Consider the following 14709-nt stretch of genomic DNA (forward strand, 5'->3'; position numbering starts at 1 on the left):
GCAGCACTTAACTGATTTATTGTTTACAATAACTAGTATATAATTTCACTCTAGTATAACAATTAATAACAACAACAACAATAATTCTATAGTCTATTTTGTAACATTAGGAAAACCATTGTAGTGGTAATACATTTAACAAAAAATCCCCTCTGCATGCTTAAGAGAGGACAATCTATGGTCTCATTGACATTCCAAGATAGTTGCATGACTTCACAATCCACTAAGATTCTTGTGCTACATTTCTAAAAGTTCAAAGTTCAGACACTTCATGAACAGCTTTCATCCATTATGTGTGAGACACACATTCATTTGGTAGTTATTTCATATATGGTTTCCATCTGAATATTCTCAAGCATTAAGGTTACGGTATAGTCACGGGCAATCATTCAAAATTTTGAATGCCTATCGATACTTTTTGAGAAGCCCATAAAACCAGTCTAGCAGGGGTAGTTGGAAAAGGCGGGTACGGTCGGACGCGGACACGGACGCGGACACGGACGCGGACGCGGACACGGACACAGACATTTTCAAAAAGAACTTTTACATTTATATAACAGTTATTTTTCATACCTAACGCTGTTTTTACAGCAGTCTTCGCCTCCAGACCCAGGCGTCGATCTTTTCATAGCGCTTATCCATTTATAAGCGCACGTGCGAAGGATAGACTAGCACTCTAAAGACCATTATAGTGTTGTATACGTGCTCTAGAAATCTAATTCAGAGTCACAGAGATTAATCTAGCATGTCCCAACTTAATCTCGTAGGCCAGGTCCTTGAAATCCTCAACACTCGGTATAAGCGCCTGCGCCTTATACTAAAAGGCGTAAGATTGTGGATTTGACCTGCTAAGCTAAGTTGCATGGGGAATACAAGCTAATCTCTACAACTATATAACTCTGTATTAGACTTTAGAACATGTGTACAACACCATTATGGTCTTTGGCATGCTGTGGAGTGCTGGTCTAGTCCTTCGCACGTGCGCTTATAAATGGATAAGCGTTATGAAAGGATCGACGCCTGGGTCTCGAAGCTAAGACAGCTGTAAAAACAGCATTAGGTATGAAAAATAACTGTTACATAAATGTAAAAGTGCTTTTTGAAAATGTCCGCGTCCGTGTCCGCGTCCGACCGTATCCGCCTTTTCCAACTACCCGTCTAGCAGCGTGAAAAGTTTTAAATGAAGATGAAGCCCTTCATATTTAATGTTTTTATGTAGCTACAGTGTAGTTTGAGGCAGGTGGAACACTACAATTTGTTGTAGTAACACAAGTAAGCCAACCCGTACATCGCTCAGCTCCAGCTGTCACTACCATGTTTTTCCGCCGTCAAATACAGCAAAAGCTGTAGGCTCTATTGGCTTTTCTGGGGCATAGTGATAAGGTATATTAAATTTGTTAGGTCCTGTGGAAGCGTTTTTGGCGTGTTTCTCCCAAGTGACTCGGATACAAGCCTTCAAAGAGCTTGTTTCACTCGAAAAAACTACTAAAAGTTCAATAAAACGTCTATACAACCAGTAAATTAAAAAATCGCTTCCACAGGACCTAGATATTTAAATTGTTTAGCCACTTGTGTTGAAATTATAAGGATTCAGTAATCTGTTAGTCTGGTTTTTGGCGGCGCGTATTTATAAAACATCGCTCTATTGTGGACCACACACCCAAGAACAGTCGTTGTTCTGTAGTAAAAACAAACAAGCACAATTAATTGTATTGCTAACACAACACAGTTGTTGAAATTATTTATCCCTGCTTGCAGGTTTTGTAATTTGTTCCTCCCACGCATTTTAAACTATTCCGTAACCTTAACGATAAAATATTACAATTTGTATAGTCCTTTAAAAAGGGATCTCATGCACTCTTGAACAAATCTCAGTCATTTTCACCTTGGATTTTACAAGTTGGGGTTTCTGAAAGAATGCACCTGTAATTTGAAACCAGCTAGAGCACGGTTCAATAAAAGTATGTAATTAATGCTACTGATTAAAGTTTTATAAACTAGCTAATCCTTGCACGACCGTACTAACAATAACAACAAACAATAGTAACAGCCCAGAAAGCTCATTACCAATCTACCTAGCTAGTATTATTTATTTTACAAGTATAAGAAAAATTAGAAACTTTAAACTAGAGTAGGGATCAACTAGAATATGGTGCACCAATGAAAAGTACTGAAGCAAACTTGTGTTAGCATATTATGACAGCAAATTACTGTAACACAAAAAGGAGTGAACACCCATACTGTGCTGTGGAGTTTCCATTATTGAAATGCACAGTAGAGAATCTTTGGGTATACTGAAGTTAAGTAGCCATGTATGTACCTTCCCATAGTTGCAGAGACCTTAGGTCTTCTTGGAGTTGTTGAGCATCATTCACTGTTGTAATATTTGTAAAGAGGCAGATTTTACTGCATGTGCTTTATGTTATCAACTACATCACACATATAGATTTTATATAGTAGGAGGCCCAGAACAGTTCCCTAAGGGATGCCAGATGCTACTGCTACAGGGTCAGATGAAATGTTGTACTCTTTGTGGAAAATCATTTTAACAGGATGAGATCCACTGTTAGGTTTTATCGATAATACATATAGTTGTATGTAACTTGTGTCTTAGCCTGTTGCGTGACATGGTACCAAATGCTTTAGCAATATCCATAAATTATAACATCAGTCTGTTTTCCATTGTCGTAATTTTTAGCCAAGTCATTAATAAATGATGTCCACTGTGGTTTGCAGGATCTGTTGTGTCGGAAGCCATGTTGAATTCATAAAGTAAGTTGTTATTTCATATTTCATCAAGTGAGAAGATGTGTGTTCCAATATTTTACTAACTGTGGATGATGGGCAATAATTTTGAGGAGCAGAGCTTCCTACTTTTTTTTGAAAACAGGTGTCACATTAGTATTGTATCTATAGACTTGTAATTTCCTAGAACTCATAGTTCATTGGTCATTGCATGCCTTTGATAGTATTTTACCTTTGATAGTATTTTATAATAATAATAATAATAATTGAAATGACTGGTGTCATGAGCAATCATGCATGGAACCACTTCTTCCTTTCTTACTATGAACTATGCATTTCTTCCTTCCTTATATGAACTTAAGTGATTATATTTAATTTTTCTATAGGTATTTGAACCTTTGAAGTCTAAGGCCATAAGAATTTTATAATAAGTTATATATAGTAGTTCCTCTCTTCCATTCTACATATGGGAGGTGTTCATGATCATATGTCAGTGAAGGGTGACTGAGCAACTGACTGACATATCTTGTTTGGAGCTAGGGTACTTCATCTGCACAAAATATCAACACATCACAATGATCACATAAAATAGATGTGCGCAGGCAGCACTATGCTTAATTGTACTGCACAATGCAATTGTCACATGATTATATACATACATTTAGACTAGATATGGGTATAACAAAATTAAACAATTATATAGAACTCAAGAACTATGTTATGTCAGCAGCTTGACTTAATTGTGCTATCAGTGCTATCAGTTTTATTGTAACCCTGAAAGGTGGTCAAGAATAAGTGTGAGTGTGTGTGTGTGTGTGAGTGTGTGTGTGTGTGTGTGTGTGTGTGTGTGTGTATGTGTGTGTGTGTACATACAGTGTATGTGTATAGGTAAACAAAAATAATGGAAGAGGGAAGCCAAACTCTGGCAAAACAAAACCAATGATCACTGCATAGTAAACATATACTATAAGACTTTCAGTCAATTCCATCTTAAAAACATTTAAGGCCATGGTCACTCATTTGAAAATAACTTAGAGAAACAAATAATATCTGTTTTATAATTTATTTTTAAAATGAGGGGGCATGGCCAGATTGCTACTTGTATAATTTTATGTAAATTCTTTGTGATCTCAATCATCTGATGCACACACATCCTGTCATACTACAATACTTCACAGAACTTTGGTTATGGATGAAAACACCAGCAATATTATGTAATTGTTTGCAAAATAATGAGTGCATATTTGGCACAGTACCATTTATGAATCACTGGATTGTGTGGTACTTTATAAACATGATCAGATCATGGGAATGCAGAAGGTATGTACATTAATACAGTTGTAAATAACCAGAGCTGACAAAAGTACCTTTGGCAGCTGTTAGGCTCCTGGTGTCATTTGCTACTAGGATTCTTTCATTATGTCCACAGTGAAATAAAACAAATCACATCAGTAGTATACTGTCTTCAAATTAATGTTTAGTGGTTGGCATCCACTAAATACATATTTTCAAGTTCAAATAAGTTTACTATCAGCAAAGTAGCTACATACACTCTTTCCCTGAGTTAATGGACCCAAATAATTGTCCTGAATTGTTAAAAGGAACAAAATAAGCTGTCCCACCCATAGACTCATAATATTATTAAGTGGTAAATAGGCATTCATTATCTGCAGCCAAGTTTTGGCATGAGTGAACATTTACACAGCTTTGTTTCAGTCCAATGTTGCAAATGGTCACCTGCATGTATATCTGGCCATTAAAAGCACTTATCCACCCCACAGTATATAGCTGCTTGATGTTAGAAATTTGGCTTTACACTATTACCTGTTAGACACAAGAGCCTGACAGTGTACAAAGTGTGTACCATGAGCCATGAAGGCTAAAACGGTGAAATGCAATAAACAACATTATATGCATAATTATTATATGCATATTAATAGAAATTATTTTAACTGCTCACTTACTGGAAACATTTAGCAATAATGATCTACTGGCATCATCTGCATCAAGACAATTAATGCATGGAACTTACTACCTCTGTACATTGTAGAATCATATAGCTACTGTACATGTTGTGGACTTGTTCTGTTCAAGTATACTACCATTCTACATGCATTAACTATAACAGCTAACTATAGTTAGCTATGAATATTAATTTTTGTGTAATGTTACTCTTTAATCCTGGTCTTAGTCATGGTTTGCCTTACAAGTTGACAGCAACTGCTACACCCTTGACACTTTAGTAGTAAGTGAGTTGTTTTCTCAAAATATTTATACATATCCAGTTAGCTGATAAATTAATATACAATAGCACACTATCCACATTTCAGTACTTTAATTACATCACAAGCACCGTCATGATGATAACCTACATAGAACAATACTGCAGCAGGTTGTGGAAGTTAATGACAATTTTAACATTAATTTTATTTTATAAGGATGTAGGAAGATGTGAATTTAACTATTATTATAATAATTTTTCATGAGTCTGCACACCTTTTTTGGTTCTAACCATTATAACACTTATACTGGTAGACTAGGTAATTTTCTTTTTCTTTCACTGATTTGGTGATATGATCAGTTAATGATCCTTGTGTCTGTAGTTGACAGCTACTGTGATCTCAGTTGAATCCATCTAGGCATGCATGTATTTGGGCGGCCGTAGGAGGTATGTATGCATAGTTATTTTGTTGTACAACATGATTAAGCACCATTGTTCTCTCATCATTTAGAAGACTGCATGAACATGGGGTGTTATTCGCCCCATGGGTGCATTGACATGCCGTCCGTCCAGTAATAATAAATAAATAAAATTAATGAGTATATCATTGTAATTGTTAAGCAATAGTAATAATTGTTGTAGTACTTTGCTGAATTATTGTTTACAATAACTAGTATATAATTCCACTCTAGTACAACAATTAATAACGACAACAATAATAATTCTAAAGTCTACTTTGTAACATTAGGAAAATCAATGCACTGGTAATAAATTTAACAAAAAAATCCCCTCCATATGCTTAAGAGAGGACAATCTACTGCCTCACATTCCAAGATAGTTACATGACTTCAAAATCCACTAAGATCCTTGTGCTACATTTCTAAATGTTCGAAGTTCAGACACTTCATGAACAGCTTTCATGCATTATGTGTGAGACACACATTCATTTGGTAGTTATTTCATGCATGGTTTCCATCTAATGCATTGCAATTCACACATTAAATGATGCTCAGATAGCTCAAAACTGAGCTAGAGACAGAGAGAAATGACAAATAGTCTAATGTGTGCCAAATCATAAAATATTGTGATTTTTATAGTCTTTTGAAAAGGGATCTCACTCTTAAGAAAACAATTTAAATCTCACCCATTTTCACCGCCTTGGATGTCACTTTACAAGTTGAGGTCGCTGAAAGAATGCATGTAGCTACCTGCAATTTTATATGGTATGCAAGGATTAGTTTATAAAAATAAGTAGCACTAACTACATACTGGCATCTGTGTTGAACTCTGCTCTGGTTTCAAATTGCAATAATTAATTTTTTAGAACCCTGCAATATGGCTAGAAACTATAATACTAATGCTTTACAATAACAACACACATCACCTAGAAGTAGCTATAGCTATAAAAAGCATTGTTGCTAGATGCTGAATAGATCTAGAAAGATTGAAGACCAAGATGGTATAAACTATGAGAAGATAAAATACCCTGGGCTGCTGTCAACTCACCTTCCGTTAATGATTTCAAGAGGAACATAGATAATTACTACTATCGCTTGACTCAGTACAATTTGTTTATTTAGTATTGTATGATTTTGAATACTAGTTAGTTGTGTAAAGAGCAGGACTCACAGGCATTTGCCTTTTTCACTTGTATGATTATTATTATTATAAAATTACTTGACTCAGCTACTCTGCATGGGATTAAAAGTTGATGATACTTGTCCATCAGTGCAATAATATGTAGCTAGCTACAACTGACTTGTGTCAATATGCAAAGGATTACCTTGTAAAAAATTTAACTGGTGTAAACCGGTTTTGTGTGTTTGTTTTTTTGTAACATTTCCATATTTGGCTGTCAATATAGCTAATTGTTTAAGTGGTTACGCCACGGGGTGATAAGTTAGTTATCATTGCAAGTCATCAACTGCATGGAAGTAAGTGGTCAGTAAGCTGGAAGTAAAGCCTATGTACAAAAGAAAGGAGGAATGATGGCGTTTCCCACATTGCTCGGTCGCGGAAGTATCGTAACGTAATATTACGCACATCCTGGTGTTATATTATTCAACTACATGCACGCGCCGGTACGTTAGCTATAAAATCTCAGATAACTGTCAATTGAGAAACATTTACTCTATCTGATTGCGAGTACAGTTGTATTGGCTAAACTGTCGATGGCACTTTCAACATCATTGTCGGTCAGTTCATCATCCGTCTCTACTTCGCCCGAGTCTTCGCCAGCAAGTCTGCCGCTGAAGCACTTCGCTTATGCTGTGCGATGTGGCACAGTGTATTATCCAAAAAGAACATTTTTCCGATCAGTACGTTTACCTGTATGTAGCTATTTGATGTACGTCCGTATGATAGTGCAACGTCAGTGTTTCACTATCATACGTACACTGTATAATAACACTATAGCTAGAATTTGTGTAGCTACGTATATATATATACTGAGCTGAAAATAGGCGCATGCCAGCAGAACTCGTGTGTGAAATTGTCATTGTGCACGGATCTATAGATATTGTATTAGCCGTATATATTTATCAGTAGCTATTTATAGCTACAATATGCACTATATAGCTAGCTAGCTATTTGTCTTGTGACAGAGGTACAGGCGGTGGACAGATGAGTAAATATAGGTCTGATAGTCGTAGTACGTTGCGCACTAGGTAAAGGTCTGGGAGGAAGATATACAAAAAGGAAAGAAAATAACAACTGAGAAACTTAACTTACAGCTAACTTTGAAGTTGACATGCAGAGAAGTGTTCACTGCATGGCAGCAACTGCTGCAAGGGCAAAGGTAGCTAATGGAGTTTTTCTGTGCATGGGTCTGTATAGAAGCAAACTTATGCATAAATGCATGAATCTTCCCAAAAATATAGCTTAACTTCCTCTCTTGACTATTTGAACTGAATTGAAACTCTTGTTTATGAGTTGTGTTATGAGTGATAACTATAGCTAATGCCGGCAATGACTGCATAGCCAAGCAGACAACAAATTCTGACAAATTAAAATTTTCTTTTCTTAAGCTTGTTCAGTGCATGGTGGAAGCCACTTGATTTGCCATGGCATGCACTGTTGGAGAAGGATATGTAGACAAGGATGTTAAAACTATTAGTATGGGAGATTTAATTATTATGTTGTTTAATGTATAAAACTCAATTAATGAGTATAGCCGTACATAAATTAAAGTTAGCTAAGACAGATTTAAATGATTATTAAGCAAGTCAAGTGATGAAGCTTGGACAATGATATCATCAAGTTGATTCCATAATTTGATTGTAAATGGAAAGAAGGAGTTTTTATATTCATATCTACTTTTGTTCGTAGCTGTAGAAATCTGTTTGATAGATATTTAATACTGAAACCGAACATGATGTCAGAGAGCTCAAAGATAGCTAATACATCAATAGAAGAAGTTGTCACGAGCTAACTAAGTCTTATACTTTTGTGATCAGAAAAAGTGTCTGGTGGTATATACATGCATCTCTGGAGATTGCTCATGATATCTCTCATTAAATAAGGGCACCGACTGGGAGAACATGCATGAGCTGGGATCTGCATGACTCTATGAAATATGTATAATACAGTTGGACTTTATTCAGTCTGAGAGGCGATATAAGCTTTGCTGAGAATGGTACAATGATGGTTTTCCATTCCAGATTAGCACATAGTGCAACTCCATGATCTTTGTGTGATAGTTTGGTAGTGATCAAGTTCCCGCATATAATAAACATTAATTATTATACAGCTACATAGCTATCTCTAAAGCATGCAACAATATTATATGCTAGTATGTTGAATAACATCTGGTTCTATTGCAGACTTATCATCCATGGTACTGTGAACTTCATCGAGAGAGTAATTTCTTTCCACGACAGCTGGTCCTGTATGAGGCATCCCAACAGAAAACACGTCGCCACTCTGAGAAAGATATGCAATTTATTCCCCTTGACAATGTGCTAACAGTTGCATTGTCAGATGCCATTTGCTTGAGAGGAAAACTCATGTTTACAATTGTCACTTCAAGCAAGCAGTATTTCATAGGTGTAGATAGTTTACAGGAGGCCTCTGATTGGGTAGATATAATCAACAAAGAAGTCTTTGGACCTCCAATACCTGGAGTTGTATGTAAGTTGACTATAATCAATTATAGTAATAGAACAGTTTATTAAAACATTTGGATTATTCTACAGCAAGTATAGCAATGATGTACCTATTTAAAACCTTAATACTGAAAATAGTTAGGCAATCACAAAGTGATTGATTTGATTACTAATTCCAAATTTTCACATCACTTTCTCATAGCCATTCAAGTTAACACCATATATATCTTATACGTATGTTGTGTGTATAATATTTACAGATGAGTACAGAGTTGCAATATGTGATAACAAGAGGAGAGGATCACACTGCAACAGCTACATTTTGAAGCTGTATGATGATAAAGTAAAACTCTTCACAGCTAATGGAAGAATTGCACTAAATTATTCATTTGATATAAAAGACATCTGCAAGGTTGACTTTCAACCCACAAAAAAGCAGAGTGATGGAAGTAAGAAAGGAGTTCTAAAATTTTCAATAAATAACTCTCAGACAATGTAAGCATACTTCACTTCATGCATAGTAACTGCTTGGTTTGTTGTATGTAAACTGCCAAACATGTTTCATTTTTGTATGTAATATATATTATCATTTGTGCACATATTGTTTTCATGATATATGTAGGTATCGGGAAAAAGAAGTTTTGTCTATACAAGCAAAGAGTACCATAGACCTCATTAAGGCTATTTACCACAGAAAGAAACTACTTTCAGGAAGTTCTAATTCAGAAGGTTGGTTATTATTCTTGTACACCACAACTGACGTATATGCATACATTCAGAATACCATAGCTATTTAATGTTACATGTACATGTTTAGCACTGACATGTATGACTTAGTAATGTAACATGCTCAGTGATCTATTGTATTTTAAATTGTACCCTTGGTTTTGTTTTAGATGACATAATTCCACGAGCATTTTCACTGGATTTGCTTTCCAGTGAACAAAGACCCAAGATAGTTTCCCTTGACAAAAAGAAGCCTCAGTCTTTTGAACCAAGAAAAAGATGTCTCACACAGACTTGGTCAGTTGTTGATGGTGAATCTATACTAAAAGAAAATTGCAAATCTGACCAGTATTACGAGACTTTGTCCAGCTGCCATTCTAAACCAATAATATCTAGTTGGAAAAAAATGCTAACTCATCAGGAAAAATTTCTTAGTTTCAGAAAGACAAATAAAGCTGATCTGCAGAAACAGAAGTCAAAATTATCAGATAGTCATCGTAATCTGTCAACAAGGTATATACTATACGTCACGTTTATGCAAATAACTTCATTGTTTTAAAATGCAGTGATGTGAATGATCCTTCAAAAAAAGAATATCCAGTACCGCATGTGACAGTAGACTTCACGGCACTACATTCTAACAGTCCCATCTGTAATCAGCTACCTGTTCAGACACTGTCTGTTCGTGATAACGAGCTCCATAGACATATTTCTTTACCAGCATTTACTCATGATACAAACTTACAAAGGTACTTGAGCATTACAGATCTGTCCAGTTTACCACTACTAAAGAGTGATCATAATTTAACTCACTTGTCTGATCTCCTTGTACAGCACAAGGCAGTGACAACACCTAATTCAACAGATGATGAAAGTCTAACAAGTCCATTCAAAACATTGCGGGAAACCAGACAAAGAATGGGTGAGTTAGTTTAACTTCTATGGTCACATCAAGACTAAACAGTTGGCATAAAAAATCAATATCACTTTTTCATTTTGCAACCCTACTAAGTAGAAAATAAAACAGTGGTCTAAACTAAATTGATTGATGAACTCTTTTGTAAGAGGATTAACCTAGCTACAATATTTAACTAAGCACCAAATACTGGATTATATTACCCAACTACACACTAGTCCTGCTATGCCAGTATAGTGTGTAACAAAGGCAGAGTTGGTTACACATATCATAATAAGCTATAAGTGAGAACATCACATTAACTCTTTTCCCTATCTTCAATCCCCAGGCCAACCAGTCTAGCTATATATATGCAATTGTTGTAAATTACTGATTTACGATCACCTCTGGAACCATTTTGCTGAACACTTTAACCCTAACAAGTCATGTACATATCACTTCCGCTGCCCTTGCTATAATTGTTGTAATATTGCTACAACCCCTAATTTTAATATAAATAGTTAACTAATGTACACTTCATTTTGTACTTGGCTGCTAGCACAGGTTGCTAGCAGACTATCAGTGTAACTTAAGTAACTGACAATTAATACTGTAATTGTACCCTATTGTGTTGCACTGTAAAGTCTTTACTATTACTATTACTATTACTCACATCCTACAAGGACTAATGGGTAAAAAATTTATGGATCGTCTAAGCATCAAACATGAAGATGCATGCATTCTTTTCTTGTTATGATAACTAGCTTAAAACACCACCCACACATAAAAAGCTGTGTCTACCTGTGCATAATATATATATTATGAATATAGACATATGAACCTCACAAAATAAAATCTATTCATGCAGTTTAAAATACTAATGTACATGCATATGTGATTAAATTTTGTTTATTTACAGCAAGTTCAAAATCTACATCAAGTGAAGATGGATATGTGATTGAAAGCATTGACCACTATCTCACAAGTAAGAATATAACATGATCTATATATAGATTTTCCATCAGGCTATACATATAAATGTAGATATATGCATTAAATGTATTATTCTACTTTTATAGTTCTTTCTGGTGATCCTGTTGTTCCTAATGATCATAATACTTATGCACATGTTGATGAATGTGATGACAATGTTTATGATGAACTACTACTTGATGGTGTGTATTCTACAATAGAATCTTAGTGATGTCACATCTTTATCATTTGATGACTACCGTACTCATGACATTTGACAAGTGTACAATTTATAGTACGTACTACTACTACTACATGTTACTACTACTTTTCTGAACCCCCCACAGTACTACTACTACCATGTACATTTTAAACTACATAACTGTGTTGTATACTTGAGTTGTATAAACTTCAATGATTGTATATATATATACTTTATTATGTACAGAATACTGTATGTGTATACTTCTATAATAAATGTTTAGCTATACATACATTTCCCCTACAAAAAGAAATATCAATTATGTACTGTTTAAGTAAAGATCTCCCAGCGAAAATTTTGCGCGCCGCCCACTTGAAAACTCTGCCTTTAAAGATCACCTAGAGATATTAAAATTAATCACCTTTACGGAATAGTACTACCGTATAAGTAAAAATTTTCGACTCTGGTGGAACTGAAATTTTCGTAGATTTCATAGATCACCTTTCACCTAACAAAATTTTTCCTCCGAATCCAGATTATATGCATGTAATCAGCTATTGTAACTGCCTATCTACGAAAATTTTCCTCTGAATCTTGCCATAGTCGCTCATCTACGAAAGTTTTCCACCTCGAAACTTTTTACGTATACGGTAGTCCGTTAGTCTCGTGCTCAGATTTTTTTTTCTATGTGGGGGGCAATTTTTATCACGAAATTATTTGCACGAAAATAAAGCGAATCATGGTATCTTACAAAGCAATGATTTTATCACACAGTATGATAGTACTGTATATAGTAGAGACATCAAAGGTGTGGGCGTGGCCAGTATTATAACTCAAAAACCTGCCTCGATTTTTCCTCACAGCAACATTACAGTATTGGCTGGGTAAAATCAAGCAAAAAGTGTCTGCTGATCGACCCAAAATGTTTCCGTCAAGTTGCTACAGAAATTTTAATAAAATTTATTCAACGGAATTTTCTACTGCATGCCTGCCTGTCTGACACCTTCAATCAAGCATAGTAGAAAACTGGCTACAGCTACAGCTCTGTCTTTCGCAGAGTTTCTAGTTTGCTTAAGAAAAAACCTTTGGTATATTGATAAACATACAATGCTTGCGCTATTGTCTTACCTTTTATCCCTTAAGTAGCTAAAGTCTAAGTAGCTAAAGTCTTTGAGCAGGCTGTAGGACCAGGTGCAGGGCCGGAGCTCAGAGATTTTGAGTGGTCAGGCCATTCATGGACTGCAATGGACTGCAATAGTCACGCACACTACATTTTAATGATTTGAAATTTAAATCAGATTAGCTACTGTAATTTTTTTGTGGTGCTAGCTACAGCATGCATTAACATGCTAAGCTAAGGAAGTCTGGGGCATACTCCCTGGAAAAATTTTTGAAAATACATGTTCTGAAATGGCATCTGGAAGCTATTTTACATACATGGTCTCTTTCTGCTTTTAACACCAAGAATATATCCGGGTAATTTTGAGCTACTGTATACCAATTAATTCAATTTAATATAAAGCTAGTAGCTAATTTTACTTTCATTATATAAAGTGAGTTTAGTTCCTTTTGAGATACAGAAGCAATTTTGATTGTAATTGTTAATGCATAACATGCATTATCAATTAGCCTATTGTGCAATTCTATGCAGATGGTTCATTGGAAAGTAATGTGAAGACAATTAAAATGGATATAATGGCTTAGATCAACCAGACTGAACCAGTGTAATAAGAGTATTGATATTGTATACTGAATGCTCTATTATCACGATGACTGTTCTATTAGAGTATAATGTGATGACTGCTCTATTAGAGTATCTCGATCTTTTTGCAAATTCAAGTGGCTGAAAAGTGATCCGGCCAATGCCGGACCGGCCGGACCGTGGGCTCCGGCCCTGAGGTGTCCTACAGACCTTCAGCACTTGTGCTGTAAAGCATTAGTAAATAAAAATAAATAAAATCCTTCTCTACCATGGCTATCAGTCAAGGTTCTACCACTGAGTGTTAATAGACTAAAGTAGCTAGTGCTTCCATCTACCGGTGCATATTACATCAAACTATTCAAATACACTTGGTCATTGCACCAAACTATTTGAACACACGTGGCTTGCTGGTTTTCAAAGTTTGTAGTTGATATTGATCAGTGAAAGCAACTCGTAGTGAAATAGCAACGTGTAGTTGCTACCATCCTGTGATTATGATTATGATTATATACTGGGTCGAGACAGCACAGCTGATAATTGACCCAGGTAATTACAGACAAAAAAAACATTTAACATATACATGCATACATAAAATTATTTATTGTGTGATGACAAGGTGGTTGGTAAAAATTTCTGTGGATTGCTCTTCAATAAAGTTGTTAGGTAAAGTGTTCCACTCTCTTAAAGTATTCGGAAAGAAGCTTTTCTGATACGATACAGTGGAACTGACTGGGATTATAAATCGATGTTGATGGAGCTGTCTAGTTGGATACTGAGTTGGTAAGAAATAAGATGGTAGCTGTATGGAAGGAGTAAGCTGATGAACGATTTTGTGAAATTGGCTTAACCTATTAATGTGTCTTCTCTCTTGTAGGGTTGGCCATTCAAGGAAGTTCAACATATCTGACACACTACTGTACCAACTAAAATCAGAAAGGACCCATCTTGCAGCACGTCGTTGGATTTTTTCTATGTCATATATTAAGTATTCATGATAAGGGTCCCAGACACAAGCTGCATACTCTAACAATGGTCTTATGATGGTAATGTAGGCATTTTGCTTGACATTACTACTACATTTACTTAAGTTGCGCCGAAGAAAATTTAAGGATCTGTTTGCTTTAATGCACATAGCTTGAATAT

General features: G+C 35.4%; 1 protein-coding gene across 2 annotated transcripts; it reads left to right on the top strand.

Annotated features, from left to right (window-relative positions):
* Positions 1–3988: 3988 nt before the first annotated feature.
* On the top strand, positions 3989–12168 carry LOC136261819 (uncharacterized). Of its 2 annotated transcripts, none has more exons than XM_066055886.1 (8): positions 3989–4065; positions 8788–9094; positions 9330–9564; positions 9692–9798; positions 9966–10308; positions 10362–10717; positions 11610–11675; positions 11770–12168. In XM_066055886.1, the coding sequence occupies exons 1-8, from the start codon at positions 4051–4053 to the stop codon at positions 11889–11891; spliced, it is 1551 nt and encodes a 516-aa protein (XP_065911958.1). In that variant the 5' UTR covers positions 3989–4050; the 3' UTR covers positions 11892–12168. The 2 variants fall into 2 exon arrangements, with proteins under 2 accessions (XP_065911958.1, XP_065911957.1); XM_066055885.1 differs by lacking the exon at positions 3989–4065 and adding an exon at positions 7113–7284.
* The last annotated feature ends 2541 nt before the right edge of the window (positions 12169–14709 follow it).

The sequence above is a fragment of the Dysidea avara genome, chromosome 7 (genome assembly GCF_963678975.1).
Source record: "Dysidea avara chromosome 7, odDysAvar1.4, whole genome shotgun sequence".
Lineage (NCBI taxonomy): Eukaryota > Metazoa > Porifera > Demospongiae > Dictyoceratida > Dysideidae > Dysidea > Dysidea avara.